At 40.2% G+C, this 24,930-nt stretch overlaps 1 protein-coding gene across 1 annotated transcript in view; it reads right to left on the minus strand.

Annotated features, from left to right (window-relative positions):
• LRGUK (leucine rich repeats and guanylate kinase domain containing) overlaps positions 5,216–24,930 on the minus strand; it is a 103,109-nt gene continuing 83,394 nt past the window's right edge. Inside the window, exons 16-20 of the mRNA XM_005679484.1 lie at positions 22,899–23,038; positions 19,485–19,573; positions 16,316–16,435; positions 11,457–11,605; positions 5,216–5,343 (exon numbers count right to left, since the gene is read on the minus strand). Of these exons, the coding sequence (XP_005679541.1) occupies positions 5,216–5,343; positions 11,457–11,605; positions 16,316–16,435; positions 19,485–19,573; positions 22,899–23,038 (626 nt within the window). The remainder of the gene's footprint in view (positions 5,344–11,456; positions 11,606–16,315; positions 16,436–19,484; positions 19,574–22,898; positions 23,039–24,930) is intronic.

Genomic DNA, 24,930 nt, shown 5'->3' on the forward strand with positions numbered 1-24,930 from the left:
CAATCAACAGGTAATCTGGGGAGGGAGGGAAGAAGGAGGAAGGAAAAAAAAAGAAAGAAGGAAGAAGGGAGGGGAGGGGAGGGGAATCGAGTCACAGTGAGAGGGCATTTTTTTTTTAATGTTTCAGTATAAGTAGGAAAAACTAAGAAAATAACTGTTTGAATAATATAAGTGATATGATTGAATTCATATAATACATACCTCAGATTTCTGTGCCCTACAAAAAAGAAAACACATTTTTTTTTTCAACACTCATTCATGGTAAAATGTATGGTAATCCAGGAATTAAATGAAAATTCTATTTTCCAAAGGTGATTATCTGCCAAAAATTTACAGCAAATTCCACACTTAATATAATGAAGCATTAGAAAAATTCCTTTTAAAATCAGAAGTGAGACAAGGATGTCCACTATCATTGTTTCCATTCAACATTGAATTTAGAGGTTCTCTTCAGGGAAGTTTGTAAAAGAAGAAAATGATGAAATGAAATTTTCAAAAGAGAATAATAGTAGGAATGTAAAGAAGGGAAAAATTTTTCATTTTTGATGATATCTGGATGGAATCCTGAAATAATCTCCAAATATGCTGTTAGAATAAATAATACATGACTATAGGAGTGAATTGCATCCCATATATCAATCATAGAAAATATAAAGAATATTCCACTTAAAATGACCAAAATAAAAGATACCTAGGAATAAAACCTAAAGATACATATATCCTTTATGGAGAAAAGTATATAACTTTATTAAAGGAATTAAAGTTTATACAAAGGGAGCATGTGTATAGGAAGGGAGATTCAATATCATAAATGAAATAAGCCTTCCCAAATTTATGAACTAAATGTGATTCTAATTAACTTCAAATAAGGTATTTGTAAACTTAAAAAATTCTAAAATTACTTGAAATAGAGGATTTATGTGGCAAAACCAGAACTATGTTCACCAACATAGAACTGTATGTTATTTTTCATACAAAGTTAAAAACACATTGTATTTCATTCCTGACCACTTGCCAGTCCCCGTTTGTTTGAGAGACAAGCTTCATCTTGTCTTCAAGCTTCATCTAAATTATTTCATCTGACTGACTGTCATTTTTGCTACATTTATTGCTACTTCTGTCTTGGGTATTCCTTTGGAAAAGATGTATGGATTCATCACACATTCTAATGTATTGTCTATAGATTATAAGATAAAGTCAAGCATGTATCTACTGATACTTTTAAAATTGACCTGTCTTTATAGTTAGAAATGTCTCTTATTAGTAGGCTTCCCTGGTGGCTCAGATAGTAAAGAAACTGCCTGCAATGCAGGAGACCCAGGTTCAATCCCTGGGTCGGGAAGATCCCTTGGAGAAGGGAATGGCAGCCCATTGCAGTATTCTTGCATGGAGAATTCAATGGACAGAGGAGCCTGGCAAGCTATAGTTCAATGGGGTTGCAAAGAGCTAGACATGACTGAGCAACTATCACTCACTCAAACTTACTTGGTACAGCAAAATGTGAAGAATAGTCAAGATAATTTTGAGGAAAATAAAAGTACACAACTTGTCCTACCATGTTGTAAGTCTTGTTATAAATGTATAGCAAATAAAACAGTAAATAGAGCAGAAAGCACAGAAACAGACCCAAGCATTTATGGAAATAATATGTGAGACATGGTCTTACAGATTAGAGAGAAAAAGAGGTGGAACAACTGGAAAAAAATTAATCCCTACCTCACACTGTACACAAAAATCCATTGCAGGTATAGACCTAAATTGGAAAGGCAAAATTGTTTAGAAAAAAGAGTTTAGAATAGTATCTAAGGGACTACAGTTGCAGTCAACACAGGAAATATATGAGACATAAAAAAAGTGCAGTATCAAGAAAATGGTTGAAACATTTGGCCATATTAAAAACTTTTATTCATTAAAATATAACATTTTTAAAAGGTGAAAAGACACAGCCTTTGAAAAGATATGTGATTCATATAACTAAAGACTTAATAACTAGAATATATAAATAAATCCTGCAAGCTGATAAGAAAAAGATAATTCAATTTAAAATTGAACAGGACATATAAGTAGGCAACTCACTGAAAAGCCATAAATGGCCAAAAAGCTCATAAAAAATGTTCAGCTTTGGAGAAATCCAAAGCACCACAATGAATTTACATTATCACCTGTTGGGTTAGCAATAAAAAGTTTGTCAACCCCACTTGTTGCTAAAGATGTGGGAAAATAAAAACTCTCTTACATATTTATGAGGATATATTACAATAACCAGTGTAACCATATCTGAAAAGAAAGTGAAAGTGTTAGTTGCTCAGTCATGTCCGACTCTGTGAATCCATGGATTGTAGCCCACCAGCCTCCTCTGTCCATGGGGATTCTCCAGGCAAGAATACTGGAGTGGGTTGCCACTCCCTTCTCCAAGGGATCTTCCCAACCCAAGGATAAAACCCGGGTCTCCTGTACTGCAGGCAGAGTCTTTACCATTTGAGCCACCAGGGAAGCCCAAAGCCATAAGTTAAAGATCTATATACTAATAACACAGCAATTTCACACATAGATAAGAATTTTTTAGCTGTACCTTTTATAGTAGAAAAAAATTAGCATTCATTAGCAAGAAAGTGGATAAACTGTGGTATATTCTAATAGTGAAATATTATACAGCAGTGAAAAACCTAAAAACTAAACCAATACAATGTTCATGGAATAAACCCACAAACATAAAGTTGAGAAAAAGTTAATTGATGAATATATACAGTATACTGTTAAAGTCATGGTGAATAAAACTGTATGTTGTTTAAGGACAGAGACATGTACCAAAAAGTCTTTATCAAATAGAAGAAGGTCTCCTCTGTGCCAAGATTTTATCCTAAATGGGTATTAATCTTTGTTAAATGCTTATGCTGCATTAATTGATCTGATCATGTAATTTTTATTGTTTAGTCTGTTATTATGGTAGATTACACTGGTTCATTTCAACTAGTGAGTGAATCAGCCTTACATTCTTGGATTAAACTCTCCTTGGTCATGCTGTATAACTCTTTATATATTGCTCAATTTGATCTGCTGAAATTTTGTTAAAGCATTTTTGTAGCTTTTCATGATCTGTCTCATTTTGGTATCAGGGGATATTTGCCTCAGAAAATAAATTGGGAATTGTTCTTTTCTTTTTCACTTTCTGAAAGGGATAATGTAGAATTGGTATGAATTCTTTTGTAACACTTGGTAAAATTCTCCAGTGAAAGCATCTGGATCTGGAGATTTCTTTTTCATAGTTCAATTAAGAATTCTTTAATTCTTCAACTCCTGTAATATGTTTATAGGATTATTCAAATGATCTGAGAGAGGGTTCTCAACACTAGGTGGTGGTAAATGTCCTGGCTTTCCACACAAAAAAAAAAAGTTCTGATACTATCATAGCAGGGAGGAGAAGGCGAGCATCATTACAGCTAGGAAAGGATGAAAGCATTTGCTCAGATGCTGGGAAGGATTGAGGAAGGAGAGGAAGGGGCGACAGATGATGGTTGGATGGCATCGCCGACTCAATGGGCATGAGTTTGAACAAACTCCGGGAGATAGTGAAGGACAGGGAAGCCTGACATGCTGCAGTTCGTGGGGTTGCAAGGAGTCGACACGACTCAGAGACCGAACAACAATTTGCCAGCAAGAGTGAGAGTAAGAATGGGGCCATGACTTTATTCACAGTGTTTAGCTGGAGTAAAGCAGTCCTTGTCTAAAAGGTTTCTGTGCTGCTAGTCTGCTCCTTCCCTAGTCTTTCAGCTAGAGAGAGCAGGCTCTTTTTTGGAACTTTTGTTGTCTGTATCATTAGTGTTGTGGGACTGTAGCTTCTCCAGCGCCCAGTAAAGGAAACGTCGATGGCAAAAGGAAACCCAGAGAAATCACCACTATGTCATTACTCAAGTCTCAGTGTCCTCAATGCTCTGCCCTCTCCCTTCTGTCTCTCAATCTTACATTTTTTTTAGCTGTGCATAGTAGGAGAAAATTTTAAAAGGCATCTCTTCCATATTGTCTGAAATTGAAACTATTATTTTTATACCTTCCAGTATGTCTGAAATATTTCATAATAACATTTAAGAAGATTAGATGATGCTGGTGAATCTTATTTTCTAAGGTTCTTGGGGCATGAGACCCACTCTCTGCACCCCTACTTCTCCAGAGGCCACTGCCTCCCTTCTCTGGCTCAGCCTATTACTCTCCTCTGCGTTCCCCCTCCCATCCTCTCCCACCCACCCCCAAGAGAAGAATTTAACCAGCTCCAGTTGAGAATAGGGCTAGGTGGAAGATAGGAGCCAGTAGCATATCATGTTACATCCAAATCTGAGTTATAGCAAAGAGGGTTATTGAAGGAGGTTTTGATATTTTTTAAAAAGGAAAACATTAGCAGATTTTGATATTTAAAATATTTAACAATCAGTGCAATACTGTGTGAAGGCTCTGGTTCCCATGAACCATCATGCATAGAGGATTCAGAGGAGAGGCCATTTGCCAGTCCAAAGGGATGTGTTTCAACATTTTAACAGCCTGGTTAGTCTTGCTCACAAGTATCAGCTGAATACCAGCTTTATCTATAACTATTAAAAAAAATTTTTGCAGATAGTAGGAAGTGAAACTACAAAGATGATGAAAATTGTTTATAAGCTTTTCATAATCAGAGTCTAAAAAGGGTAAAATAAAAGAAATACCTGATACTGTTTATTTCTTCATGTTGCTAAAGCAAGTTGAGATATCATGCTGGTCAGAAGTTAAATGGAATGCTATAATTTTTTCATAATGAGAAGAACAAACTATTTCAATTCTGTAAAGTATACACTAATGTTATAAATGGACATGTTGAAATTTTAAGACCACAATCTCCATTGGCTTTATCCCCAAACCACTATGCATGTAGCAAGGCAGAGATCTTAGGAGATTTTTGCCATCTGATATTTCAGAGCAGGAAGCAGCTGGAAGAGTCATTCATAGCTATGGGAAAAACTGAAATTACATTAATAAAAGCTAAGAATAACTTACATTTGAAAAAAAGATAGATACTATTCAGAGAATCACAAAAGAAGCTGATTGAGAGAACTAGGGCACATAGAACATTCTTTTGTGGGTAGTTGGTTGAGTGAGGAATAGCCAGGATGCATGGCCAGGTAAGACAGAGGGACTAGACATGATCAGAGAGAATTTTCCACATTAAGGTCAAACATCAAGTATTGGTCTACTTGCGGCCCTGAGGTATCGGAGGGAGGGTGGGTTTGATGTTGGAACCTGGGCGACTGATGGCTGAGACAGTGTGTCTTCTATGTTGGAAAGAACCTTTTCCATGTGGAAATGCTTTATATAGTGCTGTAAAACATTAAGGGAAAAAATACAGTATGTATGGTTAACGCCTTGCTGCACTAAACAAAGAAAATAAGCATTTTTTTATTGCATGACATAAAAAACAGAGTAATTTTTAGAATGCATTCATAACAAACTATAAAGAATTAATGACATCCAAATAAGAAAAGCAGGGATAAGGTTGAGAATATATCATGTGTGTGGTTAGACAAACATTGGGTTGCATAGACTTGTGCAATGACCCAAAGGTGGCCACAGCAAGCAATTCCTCTGCTACTCTTCTACCCTGCTCATACCCTCTGCAACAATGCCCTGCACATATTCCTTTTCAATCATATATGAGCAAGCTTAACACAGACACTCACAGAATCCACACACCCCCCCACACACACACACACACTCTGAAGTCCTTCCTAGAGAAACCTTATCTAATGCTCTTAGGGTTGGCTTGTTCACCAAGGATGAGGACACAGGGTGAACTATTGAGCTAGGTCCCTTCAGGGACTCTGGAAGCAAGAGGAGTTTGGAAGATAGAGACTGAAGCTGGAAGCATGCTGGCAACAGAGGAAGCTGCATTCTCAGTGGGCAGAGAAAGCAGAGTGAGAAGAACTAAGAGAGTGAGGCTAGAGGATTCTATAGGAAGTGAGTAAAACAGAACGACCTGTGAGATTGGGAAGACTCAGTTTATCAGGCAAAGCAATGCAATCCCAAAGTTAAAGGCAATATGGGCCTTTTTAAAGGTATATTCCCTTATGGCTCAGCTGGTACAGAATCCACCTGCAATGCTGGAGACCTGGGTTCAATCCCTGAGTTGGGAAGATCCCCTGGAGAAGGGAAAGGCTACCCACTCCAGTATCCTGACCTAGAGAATTGAGGGACTGTATAGTCCATGGGGGTGCAAAGAGTCGGACATAGACTGAGCGACTTTCACTTTCAAGGTATATTCAGAGCAAGAAGAGCACACTCCTTGAGAAGATGATATTGTGTTAACAGAGGACAAAAAAAAAAGAAAAAGAAAACAAAAAGGCTCCTCCTCATGTTCTTCTCTTTTGTTCACCATGGAGATATTTTTTTAAGCTGGAAAGGGTAATAAAAACACCTTAAACAAAGGCCTGTGGGAAGAATGCAGAGAGCAGCAGGGTTGGCCTCCCTTCTCAGTCAGTTCCTTTTTCAGACTCAGGTAACCTGCCTCTCAGGGCGCTGAAAAAACAGACAGGAGTAATTTTCAGACTGTCCTGTCTTTGAGAATTCATCACCATAAGAAAAGCATTGGAGGTAAATGATGCTGCCACTTAGAAGACGAACATAAAGATTGACAAACCGGCACACCTGAGTTTGCTGCTGCTGCTGCTGCTAAGTCGCGTCAGTGTGTCCGACTCTGTGTGACCCCATAGACAGCAGCCCACCAGGCTCCCCTGTCCCTGAGATTCTCCAGGCAAGAACACTGGAGTGGGTTGCCATTTCCTTCTCCAGTGCATGAAAGTGAAAAGTGAAAGTGAAGTCGCTCAGTTATGTCCAACTCTTCGCGACCCATGGACTGCAGCCCACCAGGCTCCTCTGTCCATGGGATTTCCCAGGCAAGAGTACTAGAGTGGGGCGCCATTGCCTTCTGCACATCTGAGTTTAATCCTTAGGAAATTTAGGTTTATTAAAGAAATGGTTAAAAAACCTAAGATCATGGTATCTGGTCCCATCACTCCATAGCAAATAGATGGAGAAACAATGGAAACAGTGACTGACTTTATTTTCTTGGGCTCCAAAATCACTGCAGACGGTGACTGCAGCCATGAAATTAAAAGATGCTTGCTCCTTGGAAGAAAAGCTATGATCAACCTAGAGAGCATATTAAAAAGCTGAGACATTACTTTGCCAACAAAGGTCTGTCTAGTCAAAGCTATGGTTTTTTCAGTAGTCATGTATGGATGTGAGAATTGGACTATAAAGAAAGCTGAGCACTGAAAAATTGATGTCTTTGAATTGTGGTGTTGGAGAAGACTCTTGAGAGTCCCTTGGACTGCAAGGAGATCAAACCAGCCCATCCTAAAGGAAATTAGTCCTGAATATTCATTGGAAGGACTGATGCTGAACCTAAAACGCCAATACTTTGGCCACCTGATGTGAAGACTGACTCACTGGAGAAGACCCTGATGCTGGGAAAGAATGAGGGCAGGAGGAGAAGGGGACAACAGACGATGAGATGGTTGGATGGCATCACCAGGTTGGTGGACATGAGTTTTAGTGAGCTCCAGGAGTTGGGGATGGACAGGGAAGCTGAGTGTGGTGCAGTCTATGGGGTCACAAAGAGTTGGACACAACTGAGCGATTAAACTGAACTGAACTGAAAGAAATGGTTTGTGCATTCAGAAAGCAATGTAGTGAGTGATAAGTGTTGGAAGAGATTTGCAAAGAAAAATGATTCCGAATTAATTTAATTTCCCTTTTACTTTGGTAGGGGTCAACAACCTATAGCCCATAGACAAAATCTGGTCTGCAGACATTTTAGTAAAAAAGTTTAATGGAACCCAGCCCACACCCATTCATTTACATACTGTCTATAGCAGTTCTCACAATGCTAGTAGGGATGAGTAGCTGCTAAGTCTATATGTCCACAAAACCAAAAGTATTTACTATCTGGCCCCTTACAGAGATCTTGATGACCTCTGAGTTAGAAAATATGACTAATAAGATGCAAGGCACACATCAAAGTTTCTCTTGTGAATACACTAGAGAGATGTGACTAAGAGTCACAAAGCAGGTAGACTTTCCCTAGACACAAGAGTCCAGAGACTTGTCACAGCACGGTACTCTTGGCCAAGTCCTAGGTGCCAGTGTTGACAGAGAGCATGACAAAGGCACAGTGGCATGCTTGCTGGCTTAACAGAAACCTATGTGCCCAGTGGTTCAGTCACGTCTGACTCTTTGCAGCTCCATGGACTGTAGTCTGCCAGGCTCCTCTGTCCACAGAATTTTTCAGCCAAGAATACTGGAGTGGGTTGCCATTCTCTACTCCAGGAGATCTTTCCAACCCAAGGATTGAACCTGCATCTTTTACATCTTCTGCATTGGTAGGTGGATTCTTTACCATCAGCACCACCTGGGAAGGCCCCAGCTATAGAAGTAAATATGGAAGATGAATAAAGACCCCACATGATCTAATCAAGTTGGAATGTGGGACTGAAACCAAAATAACAAAAAGCTAAAGATAAAAGTTGCATATATATATAATCAATGGTACATATACTGTATAATAAAAACTTTGGCAGTTTGTAGGGGAAAAATATTTACGTGTATATATATATGGGTTTAACTGACCCAGAACCAGTAGTGTGTTGTGATTTCTAAGAAGATAACCATGGAAAGATGTTGGCAAGATGGCAGGTTAGGAAGCTCCAGGCCCTTATTCTCCCAGGGAAACATTAAACGAATAACTAGAGACTAGCTAAAATAACTGTATAGCAGTTCTGAAATCAGTCAGCAATCCATAGTGACCAAGTGAATACCCAGTCATGAAAAAACCAGATGCACAAGGGTAGGAAATCTAATGAAGTTTTTATTCATCTTTGTCTCTCCCCCTTCCAGGAGGTTAAAGTACATTTTGGGGGAAGAGAGGTCTGGCTTCCAGCTCTCTCATGAGAATCAGAGAGAGTAATATTCTAACCCATCTAGGGGCAGCCTTATGAGAGCACCCCCAGAGATCCAGGGAAAGGGCATGCCCAGGAAGGGACTGAAAAGCCCTTGGTCCCTCAGGCTGGGCTGATCCTGGGCTCAGGACACACCCTTCTCGTTAGTGAAGGGCTTCCCCTGCACTGAGCCAGTCTACACCTTGAGAGAGGTAGCTGCTTTTTCAAATGCCCAGTTTTCAACACAAGATCACAATGCAGATCAAGAAACAGGAAAACTTCGCCCATTTCAATTTTATTCATTCCATTCATTCATTCTAATTTATTCCAGTGAAATAAATCTCCTTAAAACATTCCATTAGAAAACAACCACAATCTTCTATGTGTGTAAAAATTTACAATCATAATACCTGGCAGGTATTTAGCACCTAACTTCTTACTTACACCACACCCCATCTTGCTGGTCCTGTATTATCACATTATGTCTCATATTATAATATATATATATTATAGTAATACAGGATACTACTATATCATTGTGAGACATCTTATTAAATCTAAGGCTCAGACATTAATTGCTTTGCCCAACACTGTGCAGCCAGCCCAATGTAGAAATGGAACAGGAACCCAGGTCTTCTGATCCCTAATGCAATATTCTTTCCACAGCCCTGACCCACAGGTAGCATCCCCCCTTTGCTCTAGCTAGACTAGGTTTGGAATATAGTTTTCAACCCTAAGGATTCCATTTATAAGGAAGGAGACAGGCAGAGGAGGAGAAATGAGATGGGAAAGGTCTGGGAAGATGTCCTATGGGAAGCCAGAACCATGAGGGACGTTGGGGGCATGCTTCGCCCAGGGCTGCTGTGTTTCCTCAGGCTTTGAAGTGGCCACTCACAGCCTTTAAAGGGTTCCCAGAGCAGTTCCCACATCCTGTGAGATGACACAGTATATCTACCTGAGAAGTTGGGATTATTTCCTGGAATGTGAGACTTGGGACTTGTAAAAAATATATATATTAATAAACAGAAATCTCAATTAAGTGAAGTTGGAGCTGTTGTGTCCTGTGACCACAGCAGAGCCCACCAGGAAGAAGAAAGTCTCTTCTTTCTTGGGACGGACTCAGGCAATGAAAAGCCATGGACTCTTTGTTTAGTAAAGCTCTCCCAACTTCCGTTCCCTCCCTGTAAAAGCTTTCTCCTTCCTTTGCCTTGTGAGGCCTTGCATGTGGGTGGTTGTGGTTGTAGACCCCTAATTTTGCAGTTCTTAGCTTGAGCCCCAGTAAGCCCATCTTTGCTGGAGAAATACCTGGCAGTCTATTTGTTTCAGGCCGTGTGCTAGGCTCAGTTGGGTCTGACTCTTGTGATCCTATGGACTAGCCTGCCAGGTTCCTCTGTCCATGGAATTTTCCAGGCAAGAATACTGGAGTGGGTTGCCATTCCCTCCTCTAGAGGGTCTTGCTGACCCAGGGATTGAATGTGCGTCTCTTGCACCTCCTGCATTGGCAGGGGGGTTCTTCACTACTAACCAGTCCAGCAGATTCTAATTCTTATGGTTGATGTCCACCCTTATGAGTAAAATCCCTGAAGATACTTAGTCAGCTGTCCTGAAGACACCACCTGAAGAGAAATGGTTAGAAGGTGCCTGATTCAGGACCTTCCTTCCGGAGAATGCCACCTACTGTGTCCTCTTGTCGCTGGCAACCTAACACGTCTGTACCCTCCTTCTGGTTCCCATGGTCACCTGAGCAAGAAGGCAATCCTCCAGTCTTCTGGGCTCAAGCAGGTCACCCCACCCCACTTCAGGTTGCTCATGGTGGCTCCTTGCCTCCAGGTCCTAGAGAATTCCCCCCAATTAATTCATCCCTCCATCATTTGCTCACAGAGCCCCATATGGGCTACTCTCTCCCTTTTCCATTTTCACCTCCAGCCCTTCAGTCTCCCCACATTGTTTCAGGTCTTTACTCAATGTCCTTTATGAACAGTGCCGGAGACAAAAATGCAATGATCATCCTGTCTGAGCTAGGTGATACACATTCACAAGTCTGCTGGGCAGCTGGGTGTAAAGAGGTACAGGGGAGTGGGGGCTGAGTCTGATCCTTCAAGCCCTGAACCATCAGGATTCTGCCAGACCCCCAGAGCAGGAGATTGGTCAGTAACATGAAACCTTCTCTGCTTTTCTTCACCTTCACTGAATGAAGCCCAAGCTGCTATTAATAAAATAGCACCTCTCGCTCCACAACACCCCTGCAGGTAGTGTGGTCAGATGAGCCAAGCAGCAGCGAACACCCTGAATCGCTCAGTAACCCTGGGCACATTCTGGATCTTTTCAAACTTTGTTTCTCATCTGCTACAGTGTGGGATAAATAACCCATCCTGCCTCAACGGATAGATTCTCATGTAAAACGCTTACTTAATTTTTAAAAATCAGAAAACAGAAAGACAGCAGAAAATAGATATAATATGAATATCCATAAGAGAACCATACGTAAATGACTCATACCTTTTAGGGCATGATCCTCAGTATCACCTATTATTGAGCCTGGCTGTGAACAAATACTGTCTTCTGGAGGCCGAAAAGGCAAATCTTTTGGCCATGGACAAGATTGAAGTAATTCAGGATATTGCATGGAATCACTGGAATCCATGACACTGAAAAATGAAAAATGGATATCTTTGAGCTGTAAAACCATGAATGGCCATATGACCATTGGGTTATCATTGTCAAATTATTCAGTAGTTTGCAAAAGTATCTCTGTTGAGCTTAAGTGTTCCACAATACTTAGGCAGTCAAGACCTATTAGCAGCTGACATATTAAGTAGCATATATGTATTAGCATAAAGTTTTCATCCACTATCCAAAACATCACTGAATATCTTCAAAGAGCATGGTGAGAGGTGCTGGCATCTATACAACAAGATGAGTCAGGCATGGATCCTGATTCCTAGGACTTTAAAGTGTGTGTTTATATGTGTGTGTGTATGTTCAGTCACTTAGTCATGTCCAACTCTTTGCAGCCCCATGGACTGTAGCCTGCCAGGCCCCTCTGTCCATGGAATTTTCCAGGTTAGGATACTGAAGTAAGGTGTCATTTCCTTCTCCAGGGGATCTTCCCAACCCAGGGATCAAATCCACGTCTCTTGCATCTCCTGCATTGGCAGGTGTAGTCTTTACCAACAAGACACCTGGGAAGCCCTTAGAATCAAGTGCAATTTATACAGGCAGTCTCTGCTATTTCAAGGTCAGAAAAGATGAAAGCATGCTAAGCAGCCTGATCTGGACCATACATTGGGCATAACTGTTGCTAGATGTTGCTGCTGCTGCTGCTAAGTCGCTTCAGTCTTGTCCGACTCTGTGTGACCCCATAGACGGCAGCCCACCAGGCTCCCCCATCCCTGGGATTCTCCAGGCAAGAACACTGGAGTGGGTTGCCATCTCCTTCTCCAGTGTATGAAAGTGAAAAGTGAAAGTGAAGTTGCTCAGTCGTATCAGACTCTTTGCGACCCCATGGACTGCAGCCTACCAGGCTCCTCCCATCCTCTTTTAAGGACAAAGCTGGGGTGTGATCTGGATGCCTGGAGTCTCTGCCTCTGGGCCAGTGCACTTCCTATCAGCAAGCTGCTCTCATTTGGGTTATACCTGTTCCTGCTTCCTCCAGGGTGCAGGGGTTTGGGAGGGGGCAAATCCACCGAGGGGGAGTTCATTCCTCAGAGAGAGCACTGTGAACAGCTGAGCTTTGTTCACAGCAAGGTTAATCATTATTTCTTGCATCTATTAATTAGCTTTTATGAACTATTTACTTCTTTTCTTTATTTATGTTTTGAGGCTCTGAATGTTTTCCATATCAATTTATGTGAATACATACACATTTCTGGGGGAACGCAATTCAACTCAGAAGACAGACAGTTTGGTCTCTTATTTTTAGAAAAGAATACCTCTTCATTTAAAATACATACCAAGAAAGGGATCACAGCAAGTTCTGCCTTTCAAACAATTACTGTTCCTTTGTATCAAAGGACGTAGTAAATGAAAATGCTTTGAAAGTCAGCAAGTCAAAAAGTGGTGGGGTTGAAAGACACAGGCGTTACCATGTGGTGGGACCAGACTTGAGTGAAGGTCTGACCCACCATTTTCACCATGGGAACAGTTGATAGAGAAGCCCATTGCAGTCTAGTAAGCAATTTTTAATTCTTTTTTTTTTTTTTAATTCTTCTATGGACTGAATGTTTGTGTCCCTCCCCAACTCTGCCCAAATTTGTATGTCGAAATCCTAACCCCCAATATGATGGGGTAAAGAGATAAGACTTTTGGGAGGTGACTAGGTCCAGAGGTGCAGCCTTCCTGAAAGGGATTAACGCTCTTATAAGAAATAGCTCAGCTGGTAAAGAATCCGCCTGCAATGTGGGAGACCTGGGTTCGATCCTTGGGTTGGGAAGATCCCCTGGAGAAGGGAAAGGCTACCTACTCCAGTATTCTGGCCTGGAGAATTCCAGGGACTGTGTAGTTCATGGGGTCCCCACAAAGAGTTGGACATGACTGAGCGACTTTCACGAAAGGACAAAAGGCAGCTCGCTTCTGCCATATGGGGACACAGCAAGAAGCCAGCCATCTGTACACTAGGAAGAGGATCTTCATAAGAACCCAACCACACTGACCTCCTGATCTCAAACTTCTCAGCTCCAGAACTTTAAGAAATAACTCTCTTTTGGGTAAGCCAGTCAGCCTATGGTAATTTGTTATAACAGCCCAAACTGAGACATTCTTTCTCTTAGTGTTTCTATCAAGCTACCTAACTGTACTAAAAACTGAGAGCATGAATAAATGCTCAGAGATCTACAGTCTCAACACTGCCACTATAATGAGTTAACTAATTGTAATCTAGAGTATCTAGTATCCAGTGAGATAGGCATAGTTGGGGAAACCATTTAGTGGGGACTCTAGTTTTTTGTTATCAAATTTCTCAAAGGAAACCCAAAATGTTATGACAATAAAACTTAGAAATAAAGGAAGCTATTACTCATTTTCTAGGTTGGCATTCTCATGATGAAGCATCACCCTCATAAAACATCCCTTTGCCATGGCAGACTTCTAAAATGGCATTTTAAAGTTACATTAATGCCTCAAAAATTATAAAATGCTCACTTGAAAAATATGCGGAAGAACAAAGAAAATAAAAATTGGCCATAATCCCATCACTAGGAGATAATAACTGATAATATTTTGGCATATATCTTTTTAGTGCTTTTTCATGTTACATATACATGAATATTTTTTAAAGCTACATTATATGCTGGATATACATTTGCATCTGACTTTTAACACACCACTGATATTATAAGCACTGATTTGTATTTCAGTTCAGTTGCTCAGTTTTTGCAACCCTACAGACTGCAGCACTCCAGTCTTCCCTGTCCATCACTAACTCCCGGAGCTTGCTCAAACTCATGTCCATCGAGTTGGTGATGCCATCCAACCATCTCATCCTCTGTCAGCCTCTTCTCCTCCTGCCTTAATATTTCCCAGCATCAGGGTCTTTTCAAATGAGTCAGTTCTTCACATCAAGTGGCCAAAGTATTGGAGTTTCAGCTTCAGCATCAGTCCTTCCAATGAATATTCAGGACTGATTTCCTTTAGAATGGACTGGTTGGATCTCCTTGCAGTTCAAGGGACTCTCAAGAGCCTTCTCCAACACCACAGTTCAAAGACATCAATTCTTCAGCAATCAGCTTTCTTTATAGTCCAACTCTCACATCCATATATGACTACTGGAAAAACCATAGCTTTGACTAGAGGGACCTTTGGTGACAAAGTAATGTCTCTGCTTTTTAATATGCTGTCTAGTTTGGTCATAACTTTTCTTCCAAGGAGCAAGCATCTTTTAATTTGTATTTAACTCTTTGTAATTTACTTCTCTGGTGGCTCAGATGGTAAAGCGTCTGCCTGCAATGTGGGAGACCTGGGTTCGATTCCTGGGTTGGGAAGATCCCCTGGAGAAGGAAATGGCAACCTACTTCAGTACTCTTGCCTGGAAAATCCCATGGATGGAGGAGCCTGGTAGGCTACTGTACATGGGGTCACAAAGAGTTGGACATGACTGAGTGACTTCACTTTCACTTTATAATTTACCCAAAATTTATATTACTATATGGAAGCAATGAGCAACTTAAGTGTATTATAGGACCAATTTACTGAATATTTCATCAAATTCTCATGAGTTTTTTTTTAAAAAACATTTTAGGATATTAAAAATAAAACACATATATGCTGTGTGGATGATTTAGAATTTACAGAAAAAAAGATGAAGACAATAAAAACAACTGATAATTCTAGAGGAATACCCACTGCTAACGTTTTAGCGTGCTCGCTTCCGGTCACTTCTTGTCTATTTTGTTATCATGCATTCAGAGAGACCAAACCCACAAGCTCCTGCTGAAGAGTTCTTTACTTAGTTCTCTGTCACTGCTCTGGCCACAGATGATTAGAAAAAAAGATGGTTATATGACATAGGGGCCACCAATTATAGACCAGCTTGTTACCTATGTTACCTGTGAGGATTCCAGCTAGAGATTTCTACCCAATCTGACTCAACCAGCCACATCTTTGCTTGAGAAGCATGGATTTAAGACCTATAGACGGACAGTCAACGGTAGTAGCAGGGACAGCTGAAGTAGAAATGGAATGTAATAGAATGCGTACAAAAGTCAAGCACTAAAACCAGTGGGAGGGCCTATATGGAGTTCTCAGCCTACACATACTAGGTTTTGAGTCACAGTTTGACATATTAAAATCGGGACCCGGGGAAAAAAAAGACTTTTATAATAAAAATCGAGAGCATCAGCTAGCAAACATTCTCAGTTGTACTAATCAGAGATGTGGATTACAAATTACAGACACCAACTCTGGCTAATTTAAATCTCAAAAAGGGAGTCACTGAAAAGCTATTGGGTAGTTTGCAGATTTAATGGAAAACTAGAGAACCAGGCTTTTAAACCTGGCAAGAGCTAGGTGCCAAGAACACAGCCAAGCTGCAGTACCGGAACAGATTGGTAGACATCAATGCTTGTGCTTTACACCGGACTCTTGATTATTCCACCACTGGTGACTTGAATGATCTCAAACTGCCCCTGCATCTGTGTGTCATTCCCTCAAGTTTCAAAGTCCCAAAGAGAAGCTTCTTAGGTTCCAGTGAACCTTGATTATAAGGCGGTGCCCTCCCTAGAGGGCTCAGATCTACTCCATTCATATTCCACGGTGGGGCCTGCTTCCCAGCGTCAGGAATTCTCTGAAGTCTAGGGATAAGCAACATGGCCGTAACTAACCAGCAGAAAATAATTTATTCTCTCCAACAAAACTCAACTCACCTCTTTTCAGAAGGTCCAAAGGGGGCTTTAAAATAATCCCCATAAAGCTCAAAACTTTTCTTGAGTTCTAATGCTGTAAAATAACGTAGATTATTGATGATGGGTGCTGGTACTAGACCCCTGAAATTGGAAAAAAGATCAACAGAATTCTGTAATGATATCAAACATATACACACACGTTATACCTAAATACTGACTCTTACATCGCAAGTAAATGCATTTGACAGCAAAATCTATTTGGAACAATGTAATGTATACACTTACAAACACATCAGAGCTTGTTTTAGACACTGGTATTACATTTTAATTTGTAGATTAAGCAAATTTGTATTTTTCTGAATATTCCTTATCCATTAAGACATTAATATAGGCAGATTATCTTTCTGTTGATTAGTACACATTCTATTGTAAATCCTCACCTATTTGTTACATGAAGTCCAGCAATATATCAACTGCTATAAAAACTGAAATAGGTATTATTTTCCAGTTTTGTTTGTAATCTAATACTTTGAAATAATATCAGAATAAAATATTTATAAAAATTCTACTGTTTTACTTTCTACTGAATTCTAGTATAAAATAGCCTTTTTTCATCTATACCAGCCTGTTTTTCCAGACAGAGTGACTTGAAAGAATCATTAACTACTTTTAGTGAATAAATCCTATCGCTATTCACTCTAGACTTGCTAAATAGAGTTGCTATGTGCAAAGTAGACTGATTGCATATAAAGGCATGCAAATTTCACAGCACCCTTCTGCCCCTGGATGACCCATCAGATGCTCAGATTTAAAATGTCCACAGTGTGTCAGTAGGCATGGCCACTCAGCTGGTCAGAGGTCAGACAAGCCACTACTTTAGCTGCTCTGGGGTATACTGCCCATCTCCTGACTATCACCCGTGCCCCCTCCTCCAGTAGAAATTGTATATTCCATACAGCCTGCCTTTAGGATCAGACTATCCAAAGATAGCTTACCAATATGGAGAAAAGAAATCACACTTTTTTTTTTTGCTATATAGAAGACAAAGATGAAACTTAATTTATATTGGGTTAGAGATTTTCAACAAATAGCTTAAAATTACAGACAATAAAAATAAGTGAAATTGAAAAACATTTTAAAATAGCTTTAGCATTCTGCTTTCTTGAATCACTGCACTTTAAAAAGCTCTTTAAAACACTATAATTAAGGTCTTGTCAGTGCTCTTAGTAACTTTCTGAAAATGGGGGCGTCACTTTACTACTCGAACTTTCCAAACAGTCAAACAGAAAAGAGAATTCAGAATACTGAAGCCTATAACATTCATGAGAAAATAAAACACAAACATTTCATAAACATCCTGGTTATTCATTTTGAGTATCTCTTAAAGTTGAAATGTGCTTCATCACATGTGATAATTAATAGTACAGTAATTATTATAGCCACCAATATCTATGAAGCCTCTACTATGCATCAGTGACTAAGTGAACCATTGCATATTAAGGATGGAGAATTCATGGACTAATAAAGATACAACGGTCCCCATCCTCATGGAATTTACAGTTTAATGTGGAAAGGAGACATTAAACAAATGACCCCACAAATCATTAACTACTATTGTTTTGAGATTCAGGAAGGACAAGGACAGGATATTCAATAGGATAAAATTTACCTTCCATCATTAAAGACTTGGTGAAGGCAGATACTTATATTCAAACACGACCAGAAATATCATCCTTTGCAGTCCTCAAAGACTGCAAAAAATCATCGGTTTCTAGCAACAGTGAGTATGCTGCTGCTAAGTCACTTCAGTCGTGTCCTACTCTGTGTGACCCCATAGACGGCAGGCCACCAGGCTCCCTTGTCCCTGGGATTCTCCAGGCAAGAACATACTGTGCCTTTAAAAACATGTATACTGCACAACAAAGGAAACTATAAGCAAGGTGAAAAGACAGCCTTCTGAATGGGAGAAAATAACAGCAAATGAAGCAATTAATCTCAACTAATTTTTGAGATTAGCAAACAACTAATCTCAAAAATATACAAGCAACTTATGCAGCTCAATTCCAGAAAAATAAACGACCCAATCAAAAAATGGGCCAAAGAACTAAATAGACATTTCTCCAAAGAAGACATATGGATGGCTAAGAAACACATGAAAAGATGCTCAACATCACTCATTATCAGAGAAATGCAAATCAAGACCACAATGAGGTACCACTTCACACCAGTCAGAATGGCTACGATCCAAAAGTCTACAAGCAATAAATGCTGGAGAGGGTGTGGAGAAAAGGGAACCCTCCTACACTGTTAGTGGGAATGCAAACTAGTACAGCCACTATGGAGAACAGTGTGGAGATTCCTTAAAAAACTGGAAATAGAAGTGCCTTATGACCCAGCAATCCCACTGCTGGGCATACACACTGAGGAAACCAGAATTGAAACAGACACGTGTACCCCAATGTTCATCGCAGCACTGTTTATAATAGCCAGGACGTGGAAAGAACCTAGATGTCCATCAGCAGATGAATGGATAAGAAAGCTGTGGTACATATACACAATGGAGTATTACTCAGCCATTAAAAAGAATACATTTGAATCAGTTCTAATGAAGTGGATGAAACTGGAGCCTATTATACAGAGTGAAGTAAGCCAGAAAGAAAAACACCAATACAGTATACTAACACATATATATGGAATTTAGAAAGATGGTAATGGTAACCCTGTATATGAGACAGCAAAAGAGACATAGATGTATAGAACGGACTTTTGGACTCTGTAGGAGAGGGAGAGGGTGGGGTGATTTGGGAGAATGGCATTGAAACATGTATACTATCATGTAAGAAACTAATCACCAGTCTATGTTTGATACAGGATACAGGATGCTTGGGGCTGGTGCATGGGGATGATCCAGAGAGATGATATGGGATAGGAGGTGGGAGGGGGGTTCAGGATTGGGAACTCATGTACACCAGCGGCAAAAGTAATAAAATTAAAAATAAATAAATAAAAATAAAAACATGTATAAATGAAAGGGAAATACAACTTCTAGAACTAGGTTTATTACCACCAGGTCCATTTTAGTACAAAGGTCCTTGGTTATGCTGACGATTTAGGATTCATTTGGTATACCTGGATACTAAAAAATCAATCTAAAGATGCCCAACTATAAACACATGTGACAAATATCTACCTTTGAAATAGGAACGTGTGCTGAGGAGGCGTATTTCCCATTAGGGTCTGCCGGGCTGTCTCATACTGTCTCTCCAAAGACTCTCTTTCCTAGGCAAGAAATATGATCTATAATTATATTGAACTAAAAATATGTCAGATATTAAAATAGCTATAATCATCCTCTTCTTGAGAGAGACTGCCAAATGTGTGGAAAGAAAAAAAAAAGGTCTACAAAACAATATTTGTCCAGTGGAAAGAAAAAAAAAAAACTTTATAAAACAAAAATATTTTTATGAAGACTGCAATTTAAATGTATTAACATGTCATATTATTTCCTATATCTTTCTAATGAGATTATCTCTTGATGATACAGACTATTACTGTCTTTTCAGTTTTATCAGATTTTTGCACACACAGTAACTGACTGAATATATCTGATGATAAGTATGAATCTGAAATACAACAGATTGTGAGTTTTTTTTCCAGTATTTCACCAACACCCCATCACCATCACTAAATACCAAAAAGTGAAAACATTTCTATTTTGGGGGATGAATGACTTATGATATAGATCTCTGACTGAGAAAGTTATAATTACTTTCTCCAATCCAATAAAAAGTTTCAAAAATACATAGGGATTTATGCTGGGAAAGTAAAATGAATTAAAATAGCTTCTCCTAAGGGTTGCAATGAGGGGTACATGAGATAATTTACATGAAAGCCCCTTCCAAATTATAAGTGATGCATAAAGTCTGTTTTCAATCCTAAAGGAAATGATCCCTGAATATTCATTGGAAGGACTGATGCTTTAGCTCCAATACTTGGGCCAACTGATGCGAAGAGCCGACTGATTGGAAAAGACACTGATGCTGTGAAAGGTTGAAGGCAGGAGGAGAAGGGGAGGACAGAGGATGAGATGGTTGGATGGCATCACCGACTCAATGGACATCAGTTTGAGCAAGCTCTGGGAGATGGTGAAGGGCAGGGAAGCCTGGTGTGCTGCAGTCCATGAGGTTGCAAAGAGTCAGACACGACTGAGCTGAGCTACTGAACAACAACGACAACAAAGGCTATTTATGATCTCCACCATAACATCATAACACCTCATTAAACTTCTGTTGTGATGATCGTAAGGTTGTTGTTCATTTTGCAGCATTATAACAGCTGTGCAAGAAGTTGATAACCTATGAACTATCCTAAAAGTTGATACACTTAAAATGTCAAAATAGCATCAAATTTTCATAATCTTTACAAGAACATGAGGCACTGAAAATAATCTCAGGCAAATTCACCTCATGTGTATGACAGCAGCAATTTAGCACTACTTCTGCTATCATTTCTGAGGAGTGAATCTGTTGGCTCTTGGTGGGATTTGATTTGCTTTTCTATGAAACTCCCCTGTTACATTTTATCTCCACCAGGGTTGGCAGGTGAGGTTACCAGAACCTCGGGCTGCAAGAGGCTTCAGCACTGTTGCCATCATGGATGAGAAACCACCAACCGTCTAACAAAGAGCACAGCAGAGTTCCACACTAGGCTGTAGAAGCCCTGGATTATGGGGGCTGAACAGTTTCTCAGGGAGGTGGCAACAGGTAAGGCATGACCCTGGGCATGTCAAAGTTCATGAGAACTTTTGACAACATGTGGTCTGCTTACCTGCTCCCCTCCCCCCACCAACGTGGCCCCTTCTACTTTCATATTGCCTTTTGATCATAGCCTCTGCTCTCCAGTTCCTCCATAATGTTCATGAATTTTATGTTGAGATGCTGAGAACCCAGCGTGTGTGTATTTCATGTCTGTTCCTCTGTTCTCACTCCTGAGTACCTGAGTGCCCTTGACCAGAGAAAAGCTGCCTTTAATTGGACCTGAAAACTTTCTAGCAGGTAGCATTCAGGTTGGTCACGTTTAAATAAAGCATGGACACGCACTAACAGGCAGCAGCTGCTAGGTAGTGATGTGTGTTTCCCATCAGTGTGTATGAGGTTTAGTGGCAGGACAACCTAACTGCAACATGAGCTGGTTCTGGTTGTTAAGACACAGACTTATCATTAAAGAATAAAGGTGGCCAAGGGACTTCCCTGGTTGTCCAGTGGTTAAGACTCTGGGCTTCCAATGCAGGGGCTGTGGGTTTGATCCCTGGTTTGGGAACTGAGATCCTACATGCTATGGGTAGCACTGCCCCCAAAATGGATAAACACATAAAGGTGGAAATATTTTTAAAAATATATTAGAGGAGAAAAAAAAAAAAAAAGAATAAAGGTGGCCAAGAATGTGTGTTCTGGAGTTCATAGTCTGGATACACCATGCCCTGGGAAGTTAAACAAAGAACTTATATTCGAAAGTCTAAGCTCAAAGGAACATAAAAATGTACCATCCAAGGAGGGTGGGAGAGCAGATACGGAGAGAAAGTGATGGGAAAAAAAAAAAGAAAAAAAGAGCTGGCCTTCCCAGGACTACAAGGAGAGGGGCTGATGGGCCCCTCATGTCGAGGGAGCTCTTAGGGTGTGGTGGGATCTTAGGAGTTGGCACTGGGTGAAGGTACTCGCAGGAGGAGATCTGGAGAATACCAGAACCACGGGCTCGGAATGGAACTCAGGGTTTCAGACAAGGTGCATCACCATGGTAACCATGATAACCATGGTAACTAGGGGCCCTTCCCTTCCCTAAATTTCCAGGATTGTGTAAACCTCAGGATTCTTGAACTTAATCCAAAGACTGGGAGTGAGGACTCCCACTCCTAATGATTGATATTTGATTTCCCACAGATTCTAGTACGTGGGAACAATTCTAGATTCAATTTATTTTGCATAAACAAACGGGACATTTCCTGCACTCCAGGACGTCTGCAGAAGTGGCAATGATTTAGGCTCTGTATTCCCAACATTCACAGAAAACCCATCACAAACAGGAAAAGAACATGACCTAATGTGAATGCAGGTCAACTCCTGTCCGTCCTGACTTCTCAAAGTTCTCGAAGGGATTAGAGTACGTTATAGGACAAGTCCACGTACTGCAAGCTTATAAAACATGGGCTCTTTGAGTGGACTTGCTTTGAAGGCTCAGCACAAGAATATTCAAAATTGTATCTCAACATCAAAGCAAGTTTTCCCTTGAAATATACATATTTTACAGTATTCTGTGTAGCGCTTTTCTGTGCCTCTCAACTAGAAGAACTGAGTGTCAGAGCTTTGACTAGGAGCCTGGGGGAAAGCCACTCCCAAAATCTACACTGAATATTCTACTTTTAGAACCCATGCCTATTCTTAGAGGTGTAGAAAGTGTGTGTGGGGTGTGGGGGGGTGGGGCTTGTCTTCAGCTGACACTGTCAGAGAACAGTTCTGGTGAAACTTAGTGTTAAAATATCCAACATCCTTTTTGTCTGACCGCGCAATGTTCAGTTGCGGCTTCCCCCTCCCCTTCTATCCCTTCTTACCACTGGTGTTTTTTTGCCTGAAAGTCTGGCCCATAATTTCACAAAGTAGTTTCTGTCTGCAAAATCCAGGGACTCAAACTCATTTGAAACTCTTAACTTCCTAGAAGTCTTTTCAGGTTTCAGCTGAGGTTTCTTAATATCTCCTAGGGAAAAAAATAAAGTTTAAAATAAAAGGCATAAAAGAGGATACAACAACTTTCTGAAGTGAGGGGAATGTTTTATATCTGGATTTGCTCAAACACACAAAGTGTATACTGGAAGTCTGTGCATGTCAACTTGAAAGTAAGGTAACTAAAAATATGTCTTCAGAGTACAATAATAATTATTATTGTAAATATAGTCCACGTCACCCAGTAGAAACATTCTGGCAGTACACTTTGTGTTCGATCAGTAAAGACTTATGAATGGAATTAAAGGCTTCCAGACACTTAACTGAAAAGTCCCCTTTATAATTACTTTCCTTTTGACAAGATTGTCTTAAAGGCTAAAATAATAATAAACATGCAGTGCTAATAATAGTCATAATAAACACACAATGCTAAGAAAAAACTTTTAAAAAGAATGGAATGGGTGATGAGGTCACTATTTAGCAGAATTTATACATAAATGTCTAAAGTTTCCTTTAAAACATTAGAATGTCCATAGACCTAGAATATAATCTAAATTTCTATCACTGCTCATGTATCATGGGGCCAAGTGTAAATACTTTTGGATGTATTAGGAATATCACCATTTTCAGTATTGCTACAAAAATGCCAAAATAAATCATCTCCACAGTAACAATACGGCTGACTGAACAGATGTAGGAAGTGAGTGCCAACTCAAGACAAAATTGAATAGTGGATAATATATAACAGAAGTGTGTTTTTAACACAGAGCAAAAGTGAAACCAAGAAAGAAACATTTTCAGGTGCTGAAAGTGAAGATTCCAAGTCAGAGGAGAAGACATTGACACCAAGAGGTCAGGATGTTTGGGCCTGAGGTTTCTGGACTGAGAGGCGAGGCCAGTCCCCGTGTGCTTCATGGACAAGACCTGGGCTCTTTATTAGGTGGGAAGTTGGAAAAGGCGTGTCTGGAAATCTCAGGACTTAGTCTGGGCACAGGCTCACCTACACCAAGGATGGAACCATGGGAAATCAGACCTTTAATTCTGGGCTGTGGGCTGGTACAGAATCTGAACTCAAACTCCTACCAAATTGCGTAGCAATCCCCACCGCAGCCAACAAAAACAAGCAAGGTAAAAGCTGTTGCAGACAAATAAGTTTTTAACCATGGTAGGGGAGTCTAAAGCTCCACCATTCAGCACCTGTCTTGAAGGGGAGAGACTCAGAAGATGTAACAAATGCATGAATCCACACCCAAGGAATTCCAGGTGACAGAGCATTTGAGACACTGAAGTAATTAAGTTTATAACAATCACAGAGATAATAGGAGACAATTGTTACGTGGAGACATCCTCTATTCAGTCTTCCTGATGGAAAAGCCATCCAACCCATATTGGTTGAGCACCTACTATGTGCCAGACAGCACACTGAGTGTTGGGGATAGAGCAGTAAATAAAATGTCTTGACATGTGGGATTTACATTTTCATGTTGGAGACTAGACAGACAAATAACACACCAGATAATGGCAGGTGGTGATAAGGGTAACCAGGAAGGTAGATAAGCAGGCAGAGTGAGGGACAGCATGACGGTCAAAGGGAGCCCTCCTAAGGAGGTGGCATCTGCACAGTGGTCTAAAGTGATAAAGGAAGGCATTCAAATACCTTGATACCTTGGATATGGGACAAAAGCTTATCAGGCAGAGAGAATGGCTTTGTATAAACATCCAGAAGCATGCTTAGCCCAACTGAATTACAGTAAAGAATTCAGCATGGCTGAGGCAAGGCAAACAAAACAAGAAGAGACGGAAGGGCTGACTGAATCTTATACTCATTAAAACAAAGAAACAAAACCCAAAACATTTGTTCTCTTGATGAGACTCTTAGAGCATTGAAAAAAAAAAAAAAAAGACTACAGCATTGTGAAACAG

This window comes from Capra hircus, chromosome 4 (genome assembly GCF_001704415.2).
Source record: "Capra hircus breed San Clemente chromosome 4, ASM170441v1, whole genome shotgun sequence".
Classification (NCBI taxonomy): domain Eukaryota; kingdom Metazoa; phylum Chordata; class Mammalia; order Artiodactyla; family Bovidae; genus Capra; species Capra hircus.